General features: G+C 33.9%; 1 protein-coding gene across 1 annotated transcript; it reads left to right on the top strand.

The window, feature by feature from the left end:
* Positions 1-8011: 8011 nt before the first annotated feature.
* Positions 8012-10237, top strand: LOC113500619 (skin secretory protein xP2-like). Its single transcript, XM_026881472.1, has 2 exons — positions 8012-8523; positions 8853-10237. The coding sequence occupies exons 1-2, from the start codon at positions 8512-8514 to the stop codon at positions 9900-9902; spliced, it is 1062 nt and encodes a 353-aa protein (XP_026737273.1). The 5' UTR covers positions 8012-8511; the 3' UTR covers positions 9903-10237.
* The last annotated feature ends 4711 nt before the right edge of the window (positions 10238-14948 follow it).

The raw sequence follows: 14948 nt of genomic DNA, 5'->3' as shown, positions 1-14948 counted from the left end.
AAAGATCACTTAAGTAAGTCTCGAGTCTAAGCTTTGTACTCACCGAGTGCGAAAAACGCTGCGGTTGGAACGCGGTCTTATGATATTAATACTTTTGTAGGTATTAGGAAGTATGTAATAGTCGAATAATTATGAATCGTGTTTGATAATAGCTGCTGCCAACGAAATTGTTCCCAGGGGGCCATAAATCGGGTAAAAATCCCTATTTTGTATTATTTCAGGTTATAAAATATCTGCGTACCAAATTTCGTGCAGATCTGTCAAGTGGTTTTTGAAGAAAAGTGTTTTTTTTTTAAAAGAGTACCGAGTAGTAAGAATACAACCTAACAAACTGTCACGTTTATAATATTTTAGTAGGATTTTTTGTAATAAGAACATAACAAACATACTAGGCAGTAACTGTGTAGCAGTTTATCGAAGTATTTTGATTGGCTTATGCTTGTATTTGTACGTTACGTTCTTAGATTTAATGATCCTAGATAAGTCGGTTTACTTATTACCGTTTTCGTTTATTGAACATTACAGAAGCAATAATAATTATTTTCTCGAATATGTAAGCGCTACGGAATTCGAAGCACATAATAACTAATTTCTGAAGATTCGTTAAAAAAGGATTAAAAGAAACTTAAAAAATGACAATAATAAAAGGTGTTTTAAAGTCAAAATGTGAGCTAGACTGGTTACCAGGTCATATAAAATGCAATTTATAATTATTTAAAGGTCAATTAATGCATGTTTTACAATAAGAGTTACTAGATTCATTTCGTACAGCACGAGTCTTACCCCGTCTAAAGCAACTAGAAACTGTCTCTTTTCAGGTTCAATTATTTATTTCTGTTTCCGCTCAAGGGACTTTCCGCCTCATCTGAAATATTGCGATTGGGGAGAGAGAAGACGCTCTACGCGTATTGTTCTGTCTCGCTTTCACAACCTTGTAATATTACTTTATGACGTGGTGGGGGACCATCAGGTCAGTATAGTTTAAAAATCTGCATAACTACTTTGTACAAGAACATTAGTAATAATATGATTGTGTTGGAGTTAAAGGAACTATTAAGTTTCTATTTCAGAATTTCTTACCAATCAAGACTGGTTGATTTTAGTGTCTATCATGTTACCTAAGGTGCTGTTCCGGCTGCCAATTGTCTAATAGCTATCGTTATTTATTACATCTACTGTGCATTTATGTGTTAACCTTTTTGTATTATCGATGTTTTTTACGACTGGGTATAAATTATTATAGACACGAACTTAAGTGGTTTGAAACTGAAGCTTAAAGAGAAATGTTTATGGGGTTCATTTCTAGTTTATGGCAGAAAAATAACATACTTACTTACATATTTCCTTTTGTATTTTTTCACAAGTATCTAAAGAAATAAATTTGCAAAACGCAATCAAGGTTCCAAATAGTTATTTATTGTTGTTATGACAACACCAGAAATACATCACTTGTCTTGAAAACACGGTTTATGATAGACAGCCGGGTGGATAAACCGAGATCCTGTATTTATTTGGGCAGGAAGCCTTTAAGATGTAGGTAAAAGGCTTTTTAACTTCCTTTTGTACAACAACTAAAACGTCAACTCCTTCATAATAATAACACTGTCTGTCATTAAGATGTCAAGTTCATATTGAGAAGAATACCGATTCATCATCAACGGGTAGAAATCCAATATTATACACGTCCCTAAATCATAGCAACATAATTTCCAAAATAATAGAGATATAAATTCTTATCTTCTAAACGGATATTAGCATGAGAACTCTGTAACTGCCTATTGATAGCTAAGCGACAACATGAAAGGAACAGTATAGTTCACACACATTTACATAATGTGTTAATTAACATTGAGTTGAATATTTATTTATTTCCCTCAACAATAGGAAATACAGGAAATAATAATGAAACATAGATCTCCTTGGTTTGACAAAATTTTGATAGTTATACCAGTGTTATTGCGGAAGTTAAAACAAAACAATAGTTTTCACAAAAAAATAGTAATTGTTTCCAGAATTAAAAGTAAGTATTAAAGTACCAGTCTGCAGCAAGCCCGCTAAAAGAAAAAATAATTTCAGGGAGTGAAAAAAAGCACTAAATCTTATCAATATTGTATCATTTTTGGTTTGTTTCACGACGAATGTTTAGCAAAAAAAATACATAAGACTAGTTATATCTAAACGCACATACATACATACACTCACATACTTCACAGTTTATTGAAATTTGTCTTGTCAATGGGACTTGGTCTACAGAAATAACTGTGTCAAACGAACAAACAATCAAGTAATAGACATTATTATTCAACATTAGATGAGTCCGCGTTCGCTGTTCCGAATAACTCTGGCAAATTTTACGAGGAATTAAGGCTAATCACGTGTTAGGCTGTGCCGCATCAATACATATGTAAGTAGATCTTAAAGTTATGTATATGGACCGTGGGCTATTTATGAAACATTGATTAGAAGTGTTGAGGGCAACACTTTTATATTTTGAGACTAAATCATATAACAACCTTGATAGCTAGTCAAATGAAATATCAGCCAGTGAAAGATGTCCATGTCAATTTTTGTTTTTAGTTCTTAAACTTACAGAACCTTGTTTTAATGGTATACGAATATATTGGGCACTTACACGCATTTACTTCGACAACTCTTCAACTAAAAGCGCCATACAATAAAGACGTTTGATTAAATCTTAACCAAAGCCAATTATCATTCTTCAAATCAGTTCAATTCTTCAGACTAATGTGATCAAACTAAGTGTGGAACATTATAACTTCAACCGCTAGTCAAATCGTCATGACAACAACACCCAGTGCGTAATTCTACAGACGGTTACGAAAACACTATCGCGGTCTATCGCTAGATATGTACCAAACAGTCGACAGGCCTACGGAGCACTTACTATATGCAGCAAGGAGAAATTTCTAATACTAATAGTATGGAAAATGGTTTTGCAATATTTTACTGCCTGTTTTGTGCAAGTACTTGTCCTAGGATGAGATCGATAAATTAGCAAGCGATCCTTTGCAAACCAACTTTCATAAGTTACATGCCTTCAAACAAATACTGCTTATATACCTATATAATGTAATGTCTTGTAAAAGCTCTTCCGTCTATTACACGCACATCTATACTAATATATAAAGCTGAAGAGTTTGTTTGTTTGTTTGAACGCGCTAATCTCAAGAACTACTAGTAATATATATTATGCTCCTCGTGCACTTTATCAGTGAAAATGAAGTTCATATACATGAAAATAGAACACTTTTCAGCTTTTACGTATGTAAATATTGGAAAATCGTAAGTAACAATTTTGGCACATAAAGTATGATAACAGTGACCTCGAAACCTTTTTCTTTGGAATTATATATCAAGAATGCTTCAAAGTATCATTAATACCCTGAATACTAGTACAAAGGTATATAATGCGGTATAAATCAGTAATTATCAATTAGATAACGTTACGTTAGATCGATCTATGGAGTCCCATGTTCAACTGTTGGAATTATATTATGTAAGTGAGTCTGCGTAACTAGTGGCGTTGAATAAGATTGTTTTAGTACCGATGATTGTTATCTGCAAACATTTATACAAAATGTGTGATATTTTATGACAGCACATTCAATGTATGGATTAATTATGTTAGAATGTTTAATTACCAGCCATATGTTAATCGCAGCTGTCACTGTAATGAATAAAGAAGAGGATGGAGAAATATTTAGGAAGGACTCAAAGTTAATTTGTTTTTTTTTGGAGTGTTAGGAGAGTAAGATTGTAGTCTCTTATGACTTTATCTGAATTGCATAAAAAATATATATCCTTAATATTTTGACATAAAGCCTTGAAGCAGTAGAGAATGAGTGCGGGATATTAACATGCAGTCAACCTTTTTTTTCATTCTTCGTAATTTTTTAAGCTGTATTATCGTTGTGGACGCGTGACAACCCTAGACATGTCGTACTTAAAGCTTTATCTACCTTCTACATTCACAAGAATATTGCTTTAACACCTGCCGGTAGACCCTCCAAGAACTCTAAAGCTGAATAAATAAATACAAATAATTAAATTCTTGCTCTTTAACTCAAAAGTGTTTAAATAAACACAAAATATTTTTTTGGTAAATCATTTCCTTTAACCTACAGATAGATTGATAGTTACCTAAATAATGCAATTTCCTAGTTGCATTTATTTATAGGACGTTACTTATTTGCGTGAAATTTATACTTGTCGGTACCTAAATTAGTGCAACGGCCTTGGGATGTATAAATAATTATCGAATTCTCTTTAAACAGGAACTTTTTGCCGACAACAGCTTTAAAAAAACTGTGACAATATATTTTACTGCCTTTGTACTTTTTTATATAGAAAGAGACTTTTGCTTCGGAATTGGTATTTTTATTTCCACATTTTTGAGTCCAACTTGGGTGGCATATAAAACCTTTTCGGTGGAGATTGTATGGCAATACAGTTGTTATTCTCACAATCCAACAGCTGACCGGAGTAAGATTGACATGACGATAGGTCATATTACATAAGTCAGGTCAGAAGAACAGAAGGCCTACAACCACATTTAAAATTTATATGGTTTAACTGAGGAAACGAGACAGCGCACTATAAACCGTAAAACGGCATCTCACTTCTTCTATTGCAATAGTCTCCTTTTAGGAGTTCTTGGTAGGGAACAGTACGGGATACCTTGCATCGTCATGCTTATCATAAAATTCTTTATGCCTGTTTAAGGGCACTTTCGCATATACGTGTGACATATCAAAACCTGATTACTTAAGATATACAAATATCGAAACAAGTTGTTCTGATTTGCTCATCGGCAAGATTATTCGGAGCTTTAAGTACTGAGAGTCAATAGTGGTTGCTATATTTGTATGAAACAACCAGACATTTTTTTATTCAAATGATAAAAAAAAATGAAAATTTAGCTCTAAGTTAAGTTAATTAGCTAGTATTGCCTGTTTTCTTCCATTTATATACACTTTTATTTTGAAAATTCAACCCACATAAAATCTACTGGTTTACCCAACTCAAATAAATTGACGAAAGCTTAACATAAAAATGCCAGATTGAATTCCGAATACATGACACAAAGAGTTCTACCAAACGTTTTACGGCAACTGAGATTATTACGCAGTGTCCAGAATTTAAAACGGTATTGAAAACACATATTTATAGAGAAACTATACGATCCTTGAATGGATTTATTTAATAGCATCCTCAATAAATTATTAAGCAACAAAATGTAGTTGTAATAATTGATTAATGCGTCTATTTATATGATTGGCAGGTATTTAGTACTTGTGTGAAGGCTGTAGGCTTAATGCCTTAATAACGCACGCATTGTATGTACTTTTAATTATTACTTGTCTAGCATTGTTAGAGAGAAAACTAAGTTTTAAAGCGTTAACGATCTTAAGTTTCGCATTAAAGTTGTAGTCGATGCAGGACTGCAATGTTGTGCAAAAATATAGTAAATTTACGTTGATTTTATTTTTGTAAAATATTTTAGTTTTATACGGGTTGAACGGTGTATTTCAGTGCCGAGACAATTCAATTCGATACAAAATTTTCGATATCTATTCAGGCCTTTTGGAAAAAATCATATGAACCTAAGAACATTCTCCTTTCTTGAAGCTTATAAAATAACTTTATTGAACTTAGCCCAACCATATACATATGTAATTATGAAGATTATAAAGTTATAGATGTGTTGACTTTCAAAATATTTGACCTCATTAGAATTACTTTCGGTACTCAATTTTATGATGGATTGTAATTGATTTTCTTGTTCATTACATCGACGAAACTGAACGCTTTATTATTAAACAAAAATATAATGTTATGCATGCATTCTCAATGCTGAATTATTGTTGTTAAGATTCTAAAATAGATAAAAGTGCAGGAATAATTCCAAACATACTTACACTGTGTATAATAATTAAATAACTTCCGTTCAAAAATACAAAGGTGTTCCGACATTCGCACGATACTTTGAAATAAAAACAAAACAATGTCAAAATATTAGGAGGTCATCTAGACGTCAAAATTGTGATGATTTAATGCCTAACTAAAAACAAAAATATTACGAAGTTCAAAAATTGAGAGAGAGAAGACGCTTCGTGTAGGTTTACAAAACGGCATTGAAATTTCAAAAATTGGCTTTTGATCTTTTGATTTTTTATTTTATGCAGGCGTGTCATTCTTAATCTTCTGATCACTTTATGTTGCAAGAAATTCTTTTAAACAAAATATAAAACTTGAGTGAGAAATATCTGAAAACGAGGAGCAAAATAACGGAAACTAAAAATAGTTTATGTTAGAATAAAAATTATTCACCAATAGTTTATTGCAAATTTTATGTTATGTTATAACGTAATAGATGAAAACTTGTTATTTGGAACTGACAACCTTGATTTGGTGTTAAAACCTTTTTTAATAAAATTACATTATCTTTTTGTCAATCTACAATCGTTCGTTTCACATTTGATAAGCGAACAAATCGTAACTGATTAGTAAAGCATCAAAAACTTATGCCCCGCCTACATTATATCGCTTCGTATTGATCGATGCGAATCTATTGAAAAATGATAGCTGTGCACCTTGACACCTATGTATCTTCTTTTTGATATTATTCGTTTAAAGAAAGGATGTCAATCAAGGATATTTAAATAAATCTGCTTATTCATTAATATATTTGAATGGAATGTGCCTAATTGGAATTTAATTAGGTATCGATGAGAGTTTGAGATGTATCTCTAACTGAGCCTTAAAATTCATTTGACAGTTTTTTTAAAAGTATTTTGCGCTCTTCGGACGTTTTTCAGTTTCGTTCTTTTATGCTGTGTGTAAAAAAGGAGCTTATTTAAAAAAAATCTGTTAGAATTTGTGAAATCTTTAAGCAAGTCTATTTAGTGAACTAAGTATAACACTTATAATTATTACAAGCTTAAAGGGACCTACTACTGGCCAAAGGCTTTCCAAATCTTCTACTTGTCTCTTTCATGAGCCGCGAGTAAAAAAGGAATCCGTAACCAAATCCCCTTTTGAAGTCAAAACATTCTTCGTAATCGGGTTTCCCGATAAATAATTTGTTGAAGGACAATGCTTGGAATGATTTTTATTGTTGTCGCTTTATGGTAGTAAATGTTGTTAACCAGTTATACAATTTGTTTATTTATAACTGGGTTATTAGTTGTCTACTTGCATAGGCACTTTTTCACCACCTATGATAGAATAGAAAATGTCTGAAAGCTCTCTTAGTAATCTAGTAACCTAACACACTGGAGTGAATTAGTATACAAAATAAAACTGTATAAGGATTACTAAAAGAGGAAAAACGGTATTTATTAAGATTTTCAATCTTAGAAGATCCGTATTCTCGGCTAAGGCATAAATCAATTGTCAATATAATAATAGTTCATACAACAATAAACTCAGCAAACAAACAGAAAGCAATCATTTTTATTAATGCTTTAAAGTCGATTGACATAAATCGATCAAACATTTACTGTTCACAATTTATTTTATGTTTAGCTGAACTTAAGTCACGAGTCAGAGAGGCGATTTGTTTTCTTGTGGATTAGAGTTTGTGATATCAGGAAGATTCTAGAATTCATTCTAAATGTTCATAGGCAGTACTGGCACAAAATATATAATGGTAGATAATAAGCAGTATTGGATAAAGCGATTCAATACAAAATTATAACTTTAATGAGCAAATATAATGGATTTATTATCATTGTTTTAGGTCTTATAAATTATGATCAAATAGTTCAGTGATTTTCGCATAGGTAAATAAGATTTTAAAACCATCATTCGAAGATATTTGGAGTCCAGTTATTAACGCTCTTAATTTAAAAACTATTTCCATTTAACACGAAGTGTCTTAATCATACTACTATCATTAAAATAAAAATTTCAAGCACGTTAATTAATCTAAAAACATTCAGAACTATGTGTGAAAACGCAATTAAGACCTTACTGCTGCAAATAAAATAACAGTTGGGTTTTATGCACTTAATATGAAAATCACTTTATTATAACTATAAAAAATCAAAGCACTGAAACACCATAGAATTCATTTTAAAAGTCCAAGGACACCGTAATAAGTAATTATATTTGTCGTAAAACGTAAATCGAAATATTCACTAAACTGCAACATCTGATCCTAAGACATGAACACGCCAACCTTGAGACCGTACAAAGGAAAAGCATTCACAGATCGACATTAGAAGATTACGTTAATTACATTTAAATTATATCATTGCTAGAGAACCGGTCGCTACGAATCTCGACCAAGACAGATATAGAGCATTTTGGTTCGCTCGAATTCGAACCCCCTCAAAAGCGAAAGTGTAACATGGTCCTATAGAGTGCCGCCATTTTTTTCTTCGCTCGGCCGCTCTTACCGCATATATATAGCGAAGCTACGATCGAACACGCATCATTCGCATTCAGGACTTCGCTGACTTCAGTGCAACCTACTAGTGCAGCATCATGAGGCACATGGTGTGTTCAAAGTTTTAATATTCAAAACTGTAATTAATATTAAGTGACAGTGTTAACTGATAATAATTAATAATAATACCCCATAGGGTTGTGATAGTGCCTGGATCTGAAAACCCCTTGTCCTACTTTAACATTTTACGCAACAAGGAAATTGCGTACTTTGTGTGTAGTTGTGTGCCGATGTTAACTCGACCACTCATTAGAACAACAAGCCTTGAAGAATATTTGCACCAGATAATAAGTCAACTGCGATAATAACTTTCGATTCCACTCAGACAATTAAGTTCGTACTAATTATTTTGTTCTAATCTTTTTCTTTTTTTTAACAGCTCGTGGCCGCCAGTCTGGTGGCTCTCTTGGCCTTCGCCAATGCAGAAGAAGCTAAGAAAGCAGAAAAAGAAGTGGCAGTGACCGACAACAAGGAAGTTGCGGCGGACGACAAGAAACAGGAGAAGAGATGGGTTAGCGACATCGGATTAGGCTACGGTGGCGGTCACGGTGGATTCGAGGGCAGTTACGGTGGCGGCTATGAGGGTGGTTACGGTGCTCACGCCGATATCCACAAGACCATCACTGTTGTCAAGAAGGTCCCAGTCCCATACCCAGTAGAAAAGCACATCCCCTACCCCGTAGAGAAGAAGGTTCCCGTACCAGTTAAGGTACCCGTTCCTCAACCCTACCCTGTAGTAAAGCACGTTCCTTACCCAGTCAAGGAGATCGTCAAAGTGCCCGTGCATGTGCCTCAACCTTACCCTGTTGAGAAGAAGGTCCCCTACCCCGTGCACGTCCCTGTAGACAGGCCTGTTCCCGTCAAGGTCTACGTACCTGAACCTTACCCAGTTGAGAAGAAGGTGCACGTACCTGTAAAGGTCCATGTACCCGCTCCTTACCCAGTTGAGAAGAAGGTGCCCTACCCAGTGAAGGTGCCCGTCCATGTACCCGCCCCCTACCCTGTCTACAAGGAAGTGCCCTACCCCGTTAAGGTGCCCGTCGACAGACCTTACCCCGTGCACATTCCCAAGCCTGTGCCTTACCCAGTTGAGAAACTCGTACCTTACCCCGTAGAAAAGGCCGTCCCCTACCCCGTCAAGGTCCCAGTCGACCGCCCAGTACCTGTGCACGTTGAAAAACCAGTGCCCTACCCCGTCAAGGTACCCGTGCCAGCACCTTACCCCGTTGAGAAGCACATCCCATACCCCGTCGAGAAACATGTACCGTACCCCGTCAAAGTCCCCGTTGACAGGCCTTACCCCGTGCACATCGAGAAGCACGTGCCCGTCCACATTGAGAAGCCCGTACCTTACCCAGTAAAGGTACCCGTCCCTGTTGTTGTCGGTCACGGACACGGCCACGAATATGGTCATCATGATAGCTACTAAGGATGCAGGGAGCAGACGTCTGATTGTGATACATAAATATAAGCTTAGCACTAATACGAACGGGGGACGTGAAATACCCCGGCTATGGATAGTGGTCGTGCTACCAGATCCACGGAACTTGTATTCCACGACCCGCGATCGGATCAACGACGCACTGAACTAAATACTCTATTAGTCTACTTTTTTTGTTATTTTTTTTTAATCGGTTAAAGTTACGTTTGAGTTTATGTACCTGTTATTTTAAGACGAAAAAATGATGATTTTGATTTTTCTCTGTATTTTGGATGAACGAACTGATTGTGAAAAATAAATGGCCACGCCAATTGTAATATTAAGTTCGCTGTTTTAATTCGAGTCCATTGTCCCTGTGTAATTGAGTGTAACGTTATGGGTCCGTAAGTAAGTTTTACGAAATGCGTAATAATATGACCCAAATAGAAGCATCGCAAGCGGATAGTCGCTAGTTACGCGTATGACGAAACTTGGTACATTTTCACTCTTGACAATAAACACACGGTGCGCGATCTTTGTTTTGCGTAATGCGCTGCGATATTACGCGAACGTAATCTCATACGATTACAATTAGCTACAACGTTCCAAAGCCGGTTTATTAGCGCACTAGTTGTAATAAAATTTAATTCATCTATAGCAATCAATCAGATAGTTTCGATCGTTTTCGTTGACTACGACAGTATATAATTACAAACTTGTTTCATAAAATTACGAATTCTCCAAGAGTCCATTTGTCAAATTGCAAATTGATTGGTTTAGAGTGGGGCAGAATCGTCTTGCTAGATTTATTACATATGGTTTATAAACATTCAGTTGCAAAATATCATGCGACTGTTTACTGTGCAACATTACAGCGAAAAACGAGATCTCTCGTCATTACAACAAAAAAATTAAGTCTCTTTTGCGTAACTTTTGTTTTAAACGGACGAACATAATTTTATAACTGCCCATAAAATGTACTTTTATGGCGTTATTGCAAAATAATTGAAGTTCAATTATATTTGCCGTTTCGGCGAATAGATGGCGAATTGAAATATAATTATTTTAATAATACACTTAGGTGTCGCAGTCGAACATTATAAGAAGTTTGACATTATCAAAAATGACTAGGTCACAATTCCCTTGATGGTAACAATGTACATGTTAAAGAATATTTCATTTGTTTATTAACCTTCTCACGTTGAATCATTGGAGCCCATCATAAGAAGACTCCTGTTTACTCTATAATAGCACATTACGCAACTGCGTAACTGCGAACAATGCGTTTCACATCACTTAAACATGTAATGCAGGTTAACTATGTAGCGAATAGAACAGATTGCCTTAATTCCTAGAAATGTCACGTTAGATAGCAAAACGAAAGACTTTTTTGATGATTGAAAAGACTTCCTTTTAAAAGGTTCAGACTTAGGCGCAATAACAATAATTGTAAATTTTCGTGCGTTTCAATTTTTGTTACTAATAAGGTAATACTATAACATTAAGTTATGCTCTAATTGTCCAGTAATTACAGTAAGGGTAATTAACTTTTGTACATAACGCATTTAAACAACGCATATATTGCACAGATAGCCGAGTGGTTTAGGAAACGCCAGCCCACCGTGCGCGACGTGTCACGGGTTCGATTTTCGCTTTGAGCATGTGAATTTAATGTTTAAGAATCCTCCCGGAATCTTCTCCTCTCCCAAACGACGAATGCTTTTTCAATACTCACATCCTACCATTTTTTTCTAGAAATTCGTTTACCTCATAAACAGTAGGTAGTAGTAAAAAACCTCCGTGGAACAAAATCCTATACATTTAATAAGACATTCAAACAGAACTAGCCTTGACATAAATCGAGAAAACTCTAGAATGGAAATGTGTAACGATTACGCGGATCTAATATTATATGTATAGTTCACTGACCTTCAGAAAATTATTAGCATTATGAATAAATAATGTGAATAAATTAAATTGATCCTGACCTTGGCTGACCTTTTGTATGTTAATAGAATGCAGCTTTAAATGAGTTGGATCTAATAAAATTAAGGATTATTAAGATTGGGAAAATACATTTTCTGCTTAAAAGTAAGAATTGAATACCTACAATAAAATATGTTATTCTTTTTTACAATAAAATATGTTATTTAATTTTAGAATTTAGTAATTAATTCATAAATAACAAATTTAGATATATAGATACATATATCTAGAATATCTAAACAGTGAAGTGATCCAATCAATAAAACTAAGCTTAATTTTATTTATTCAAACTAAAATCTGTTACTATCTGGCAGTTACAGTTAAGTAATGCCAAACCAATTCACTGAATTCTGGACTACGAGGCAACTATCGATTTCATTCTGATATAACGCACCGGTATCGATTTAACTCGTATTGTTTTCCAATCGATTATTTATATCTAGTATCGAATGCGTGTCTATTCGCTATAAGCGCTTGTTCTACGGATTAATCGTTGAGAATATGGACATAAGTACCTAATGTTAAGTTAAGAATTAATTGACTGCCGATGCCATTTTGTTTTTTTCTTCAATTATGTGAAAAAAAACGTAGGTATGGTTGCGTAGAATTTGTTTATACATAAACGTATTCTATGAAATTACTAAATGGAATACTAATATAATATTATGTAATAAATTTTCCATATAAATTTATATTTTTGTCAATCATTCTTCATATTGGCGTATTAATAAACATTATTTTCTTTGTAAACTAGCATGGGTAGCATAAAATGTTATATATTGTACAAGTCAAATATATGTACATAGAACAATAACGGCTTTGGGCTCGCATTTTACCAACTTCTGTTGAACAAACAAAGAATTCTCGGAACCGTAATCAGACAAAGTTATATAATGGGCTGGTGTTATAATTGGCTCATTTTTTTCGAAACAGACCATATCATAGGAGAATGTTTTTGCCACATTTACTATTTAAAATTATTTTGTATCTTATTTGTCTTGTTCGACAAATCAAAGTCAGAAATTACATCAAAACCGCAACAGGAGACGTTTACATCTATTAATCGAATGTAGAATGTTTATTGGAGATTTCCATAATATGTTAAAAATTTTGATAGTAACTGTCGTGAGAATGATTCATTATTAAATGATGTAACGGTTTAACTAGTCGGGCTACCCCGATAAATACGCGTGAGTAAACCGTTACATCATTTAATAATGTTAAAAATTAATGATTTTTTTTACGAGAATTTTCTACGTTTTAATCAAATTTAAAGATAAAAAAAGCAATGATTACTGAGAAACGCTGTAGGCAATAAATAACTAGTATAACAAACAATAAGTGTTACCGTAATTATCAACTACTTAGACTTTTGATGAAGTTGGTTATTAACCTTTAATATCTACAGAGTGGAGCTAATTTGTAATGATCTAATAATGGCAACGAAACGAAAGGATGTGATTGGAGCGTTTTATCTATCAAGACATTGTGCCTGCAATCAAACTACATTTAGCCTTGGAAGACTAATTTCTGCACCATTGTAAAACACAAATAAATGTCTCGATCGATACGAGTTGATTTCGTTCTACTACTATTAAATTGTCCTAAACATTGTGAAATATCGATATTTCATCCGCCATATTAAAATCTTTCATTTGGAATTGTTATAGACAAGAAATGTACGAGTGTATGACAATACCCAAAAATAATTATCTGAATTAAAATAATCTAAAGAAAAAGTATTTTTTTTGTTTCTAATAATGTATGAGAGGAAGTCTAAGCATTAACTTTAATTGGAATAAAATATTATAATTTCCGGCGCAAATAAGATGTTATGCAACAAATATTTCGCTGTTATTACATTTGGTCATAATGCAAAAAGGAGAGTACTTGATACAAAAATTATTTAAAAGTTCATCATCGATCGATCATACAGTTTCAGCCAGAAACAGCAAAAAAAATCATAAGGGTTTCTAACAAAAAGGATAGTTTCAGAACCCCATTGCTGAGCCACTGATGTCTGTCCGTCTACCATCAGGCTGAACCTCAAAAACCGTGACAGCAAGAAATACTAAATTTAAGATCGAGTTTAACAATGGTGACATATTCATGATTTTTATGGGTGACCAATTTTCTTTCCCTTTTGTCCTATTTGTATGGAACCCTCAGTGCCGCGAGTCCGACTCGCACTAGTCCAGTTTTTTAAGTCAATTCTTTCTGTGTGTCAACAGTTGCAAAACTAAACTGGTTGTGAACGACAATCAGATAGTCTAACATTATTAAAGTGTGTGCCAACTGCCAATGCACTTTCAAGTCGTCACACATCTGCATTCATGTGTGACTCCTTCCAGTGTGGTGGACTGGATTTAACAACCTATGGCTTAAAAAAAACCGGTCAAATTAGAGACGGACTAGTACGGCAATAAAGGTCCTTTACAAACAGACTAGACCAATAAAATGAAAAATCACTTTGTTGCTAATTGTTGTTTTTATTTAACTTTCAACGATAGTTGAAATAAAAAAAAATACACATAGCGATCACGCTTTTTGAGATACAGCCTGATGACAGATTGACGGACAGTTGGACAGACAGCGGTGTATAGTATACCTAGAGTTTCTTTTAAATTTGGGAACGGATCCCTAAAATTACACAATTTGCTAAAAATATGATTAAAATTTTCTGTCAAAAAAGAAAATAGCCGAAATATCGTAGCGTGAGAACAATAACTTTTCAGTATTTATCCCTACATGAGTTATAATTTAGTTACCCGGTAAGATTATATCAAATGATAATGCGATAAATACATATATAGTCAAGATCGATCTATCGACATGCAACATTTGTTGGCCTTATCTTTCATGAATTAACTAACCGTGCAATCTTAACGTTTAAAAAGAAACATTTTATCTTTACAACTGTAGGTAGTTTGAAAGTCATACAAGCTGCTACAAAAGCGTAAAGGAAAGGTATCTAATTAATTCCCGATATATCTTTAGGCAAAGTTGAATTGAACAAGACAATCAAACAAGGAAATCTCAAGTCTACAACTGCCTTAAGCATTAGGTAAT

This window comes from Trichoplusia ni, chromosome 14, assembly GCF_003590095.1.
Source record: "Trichoplusia ni isolate ovarian cell line Hi5 chromosome 14, tn1, whole genome shotgun sequence".
NCBI lineage: Eukaryota > Metazoa > Arthropoda > Insecta > Lepidoptera > Noctuidae > Trichoplusia > Trichoplusia ni.
The sequence above is the reverse complement of the archived record's forward strand: the minus strand, read 5'-3'. Positions and strand labels throughout refer to the sequence as shown.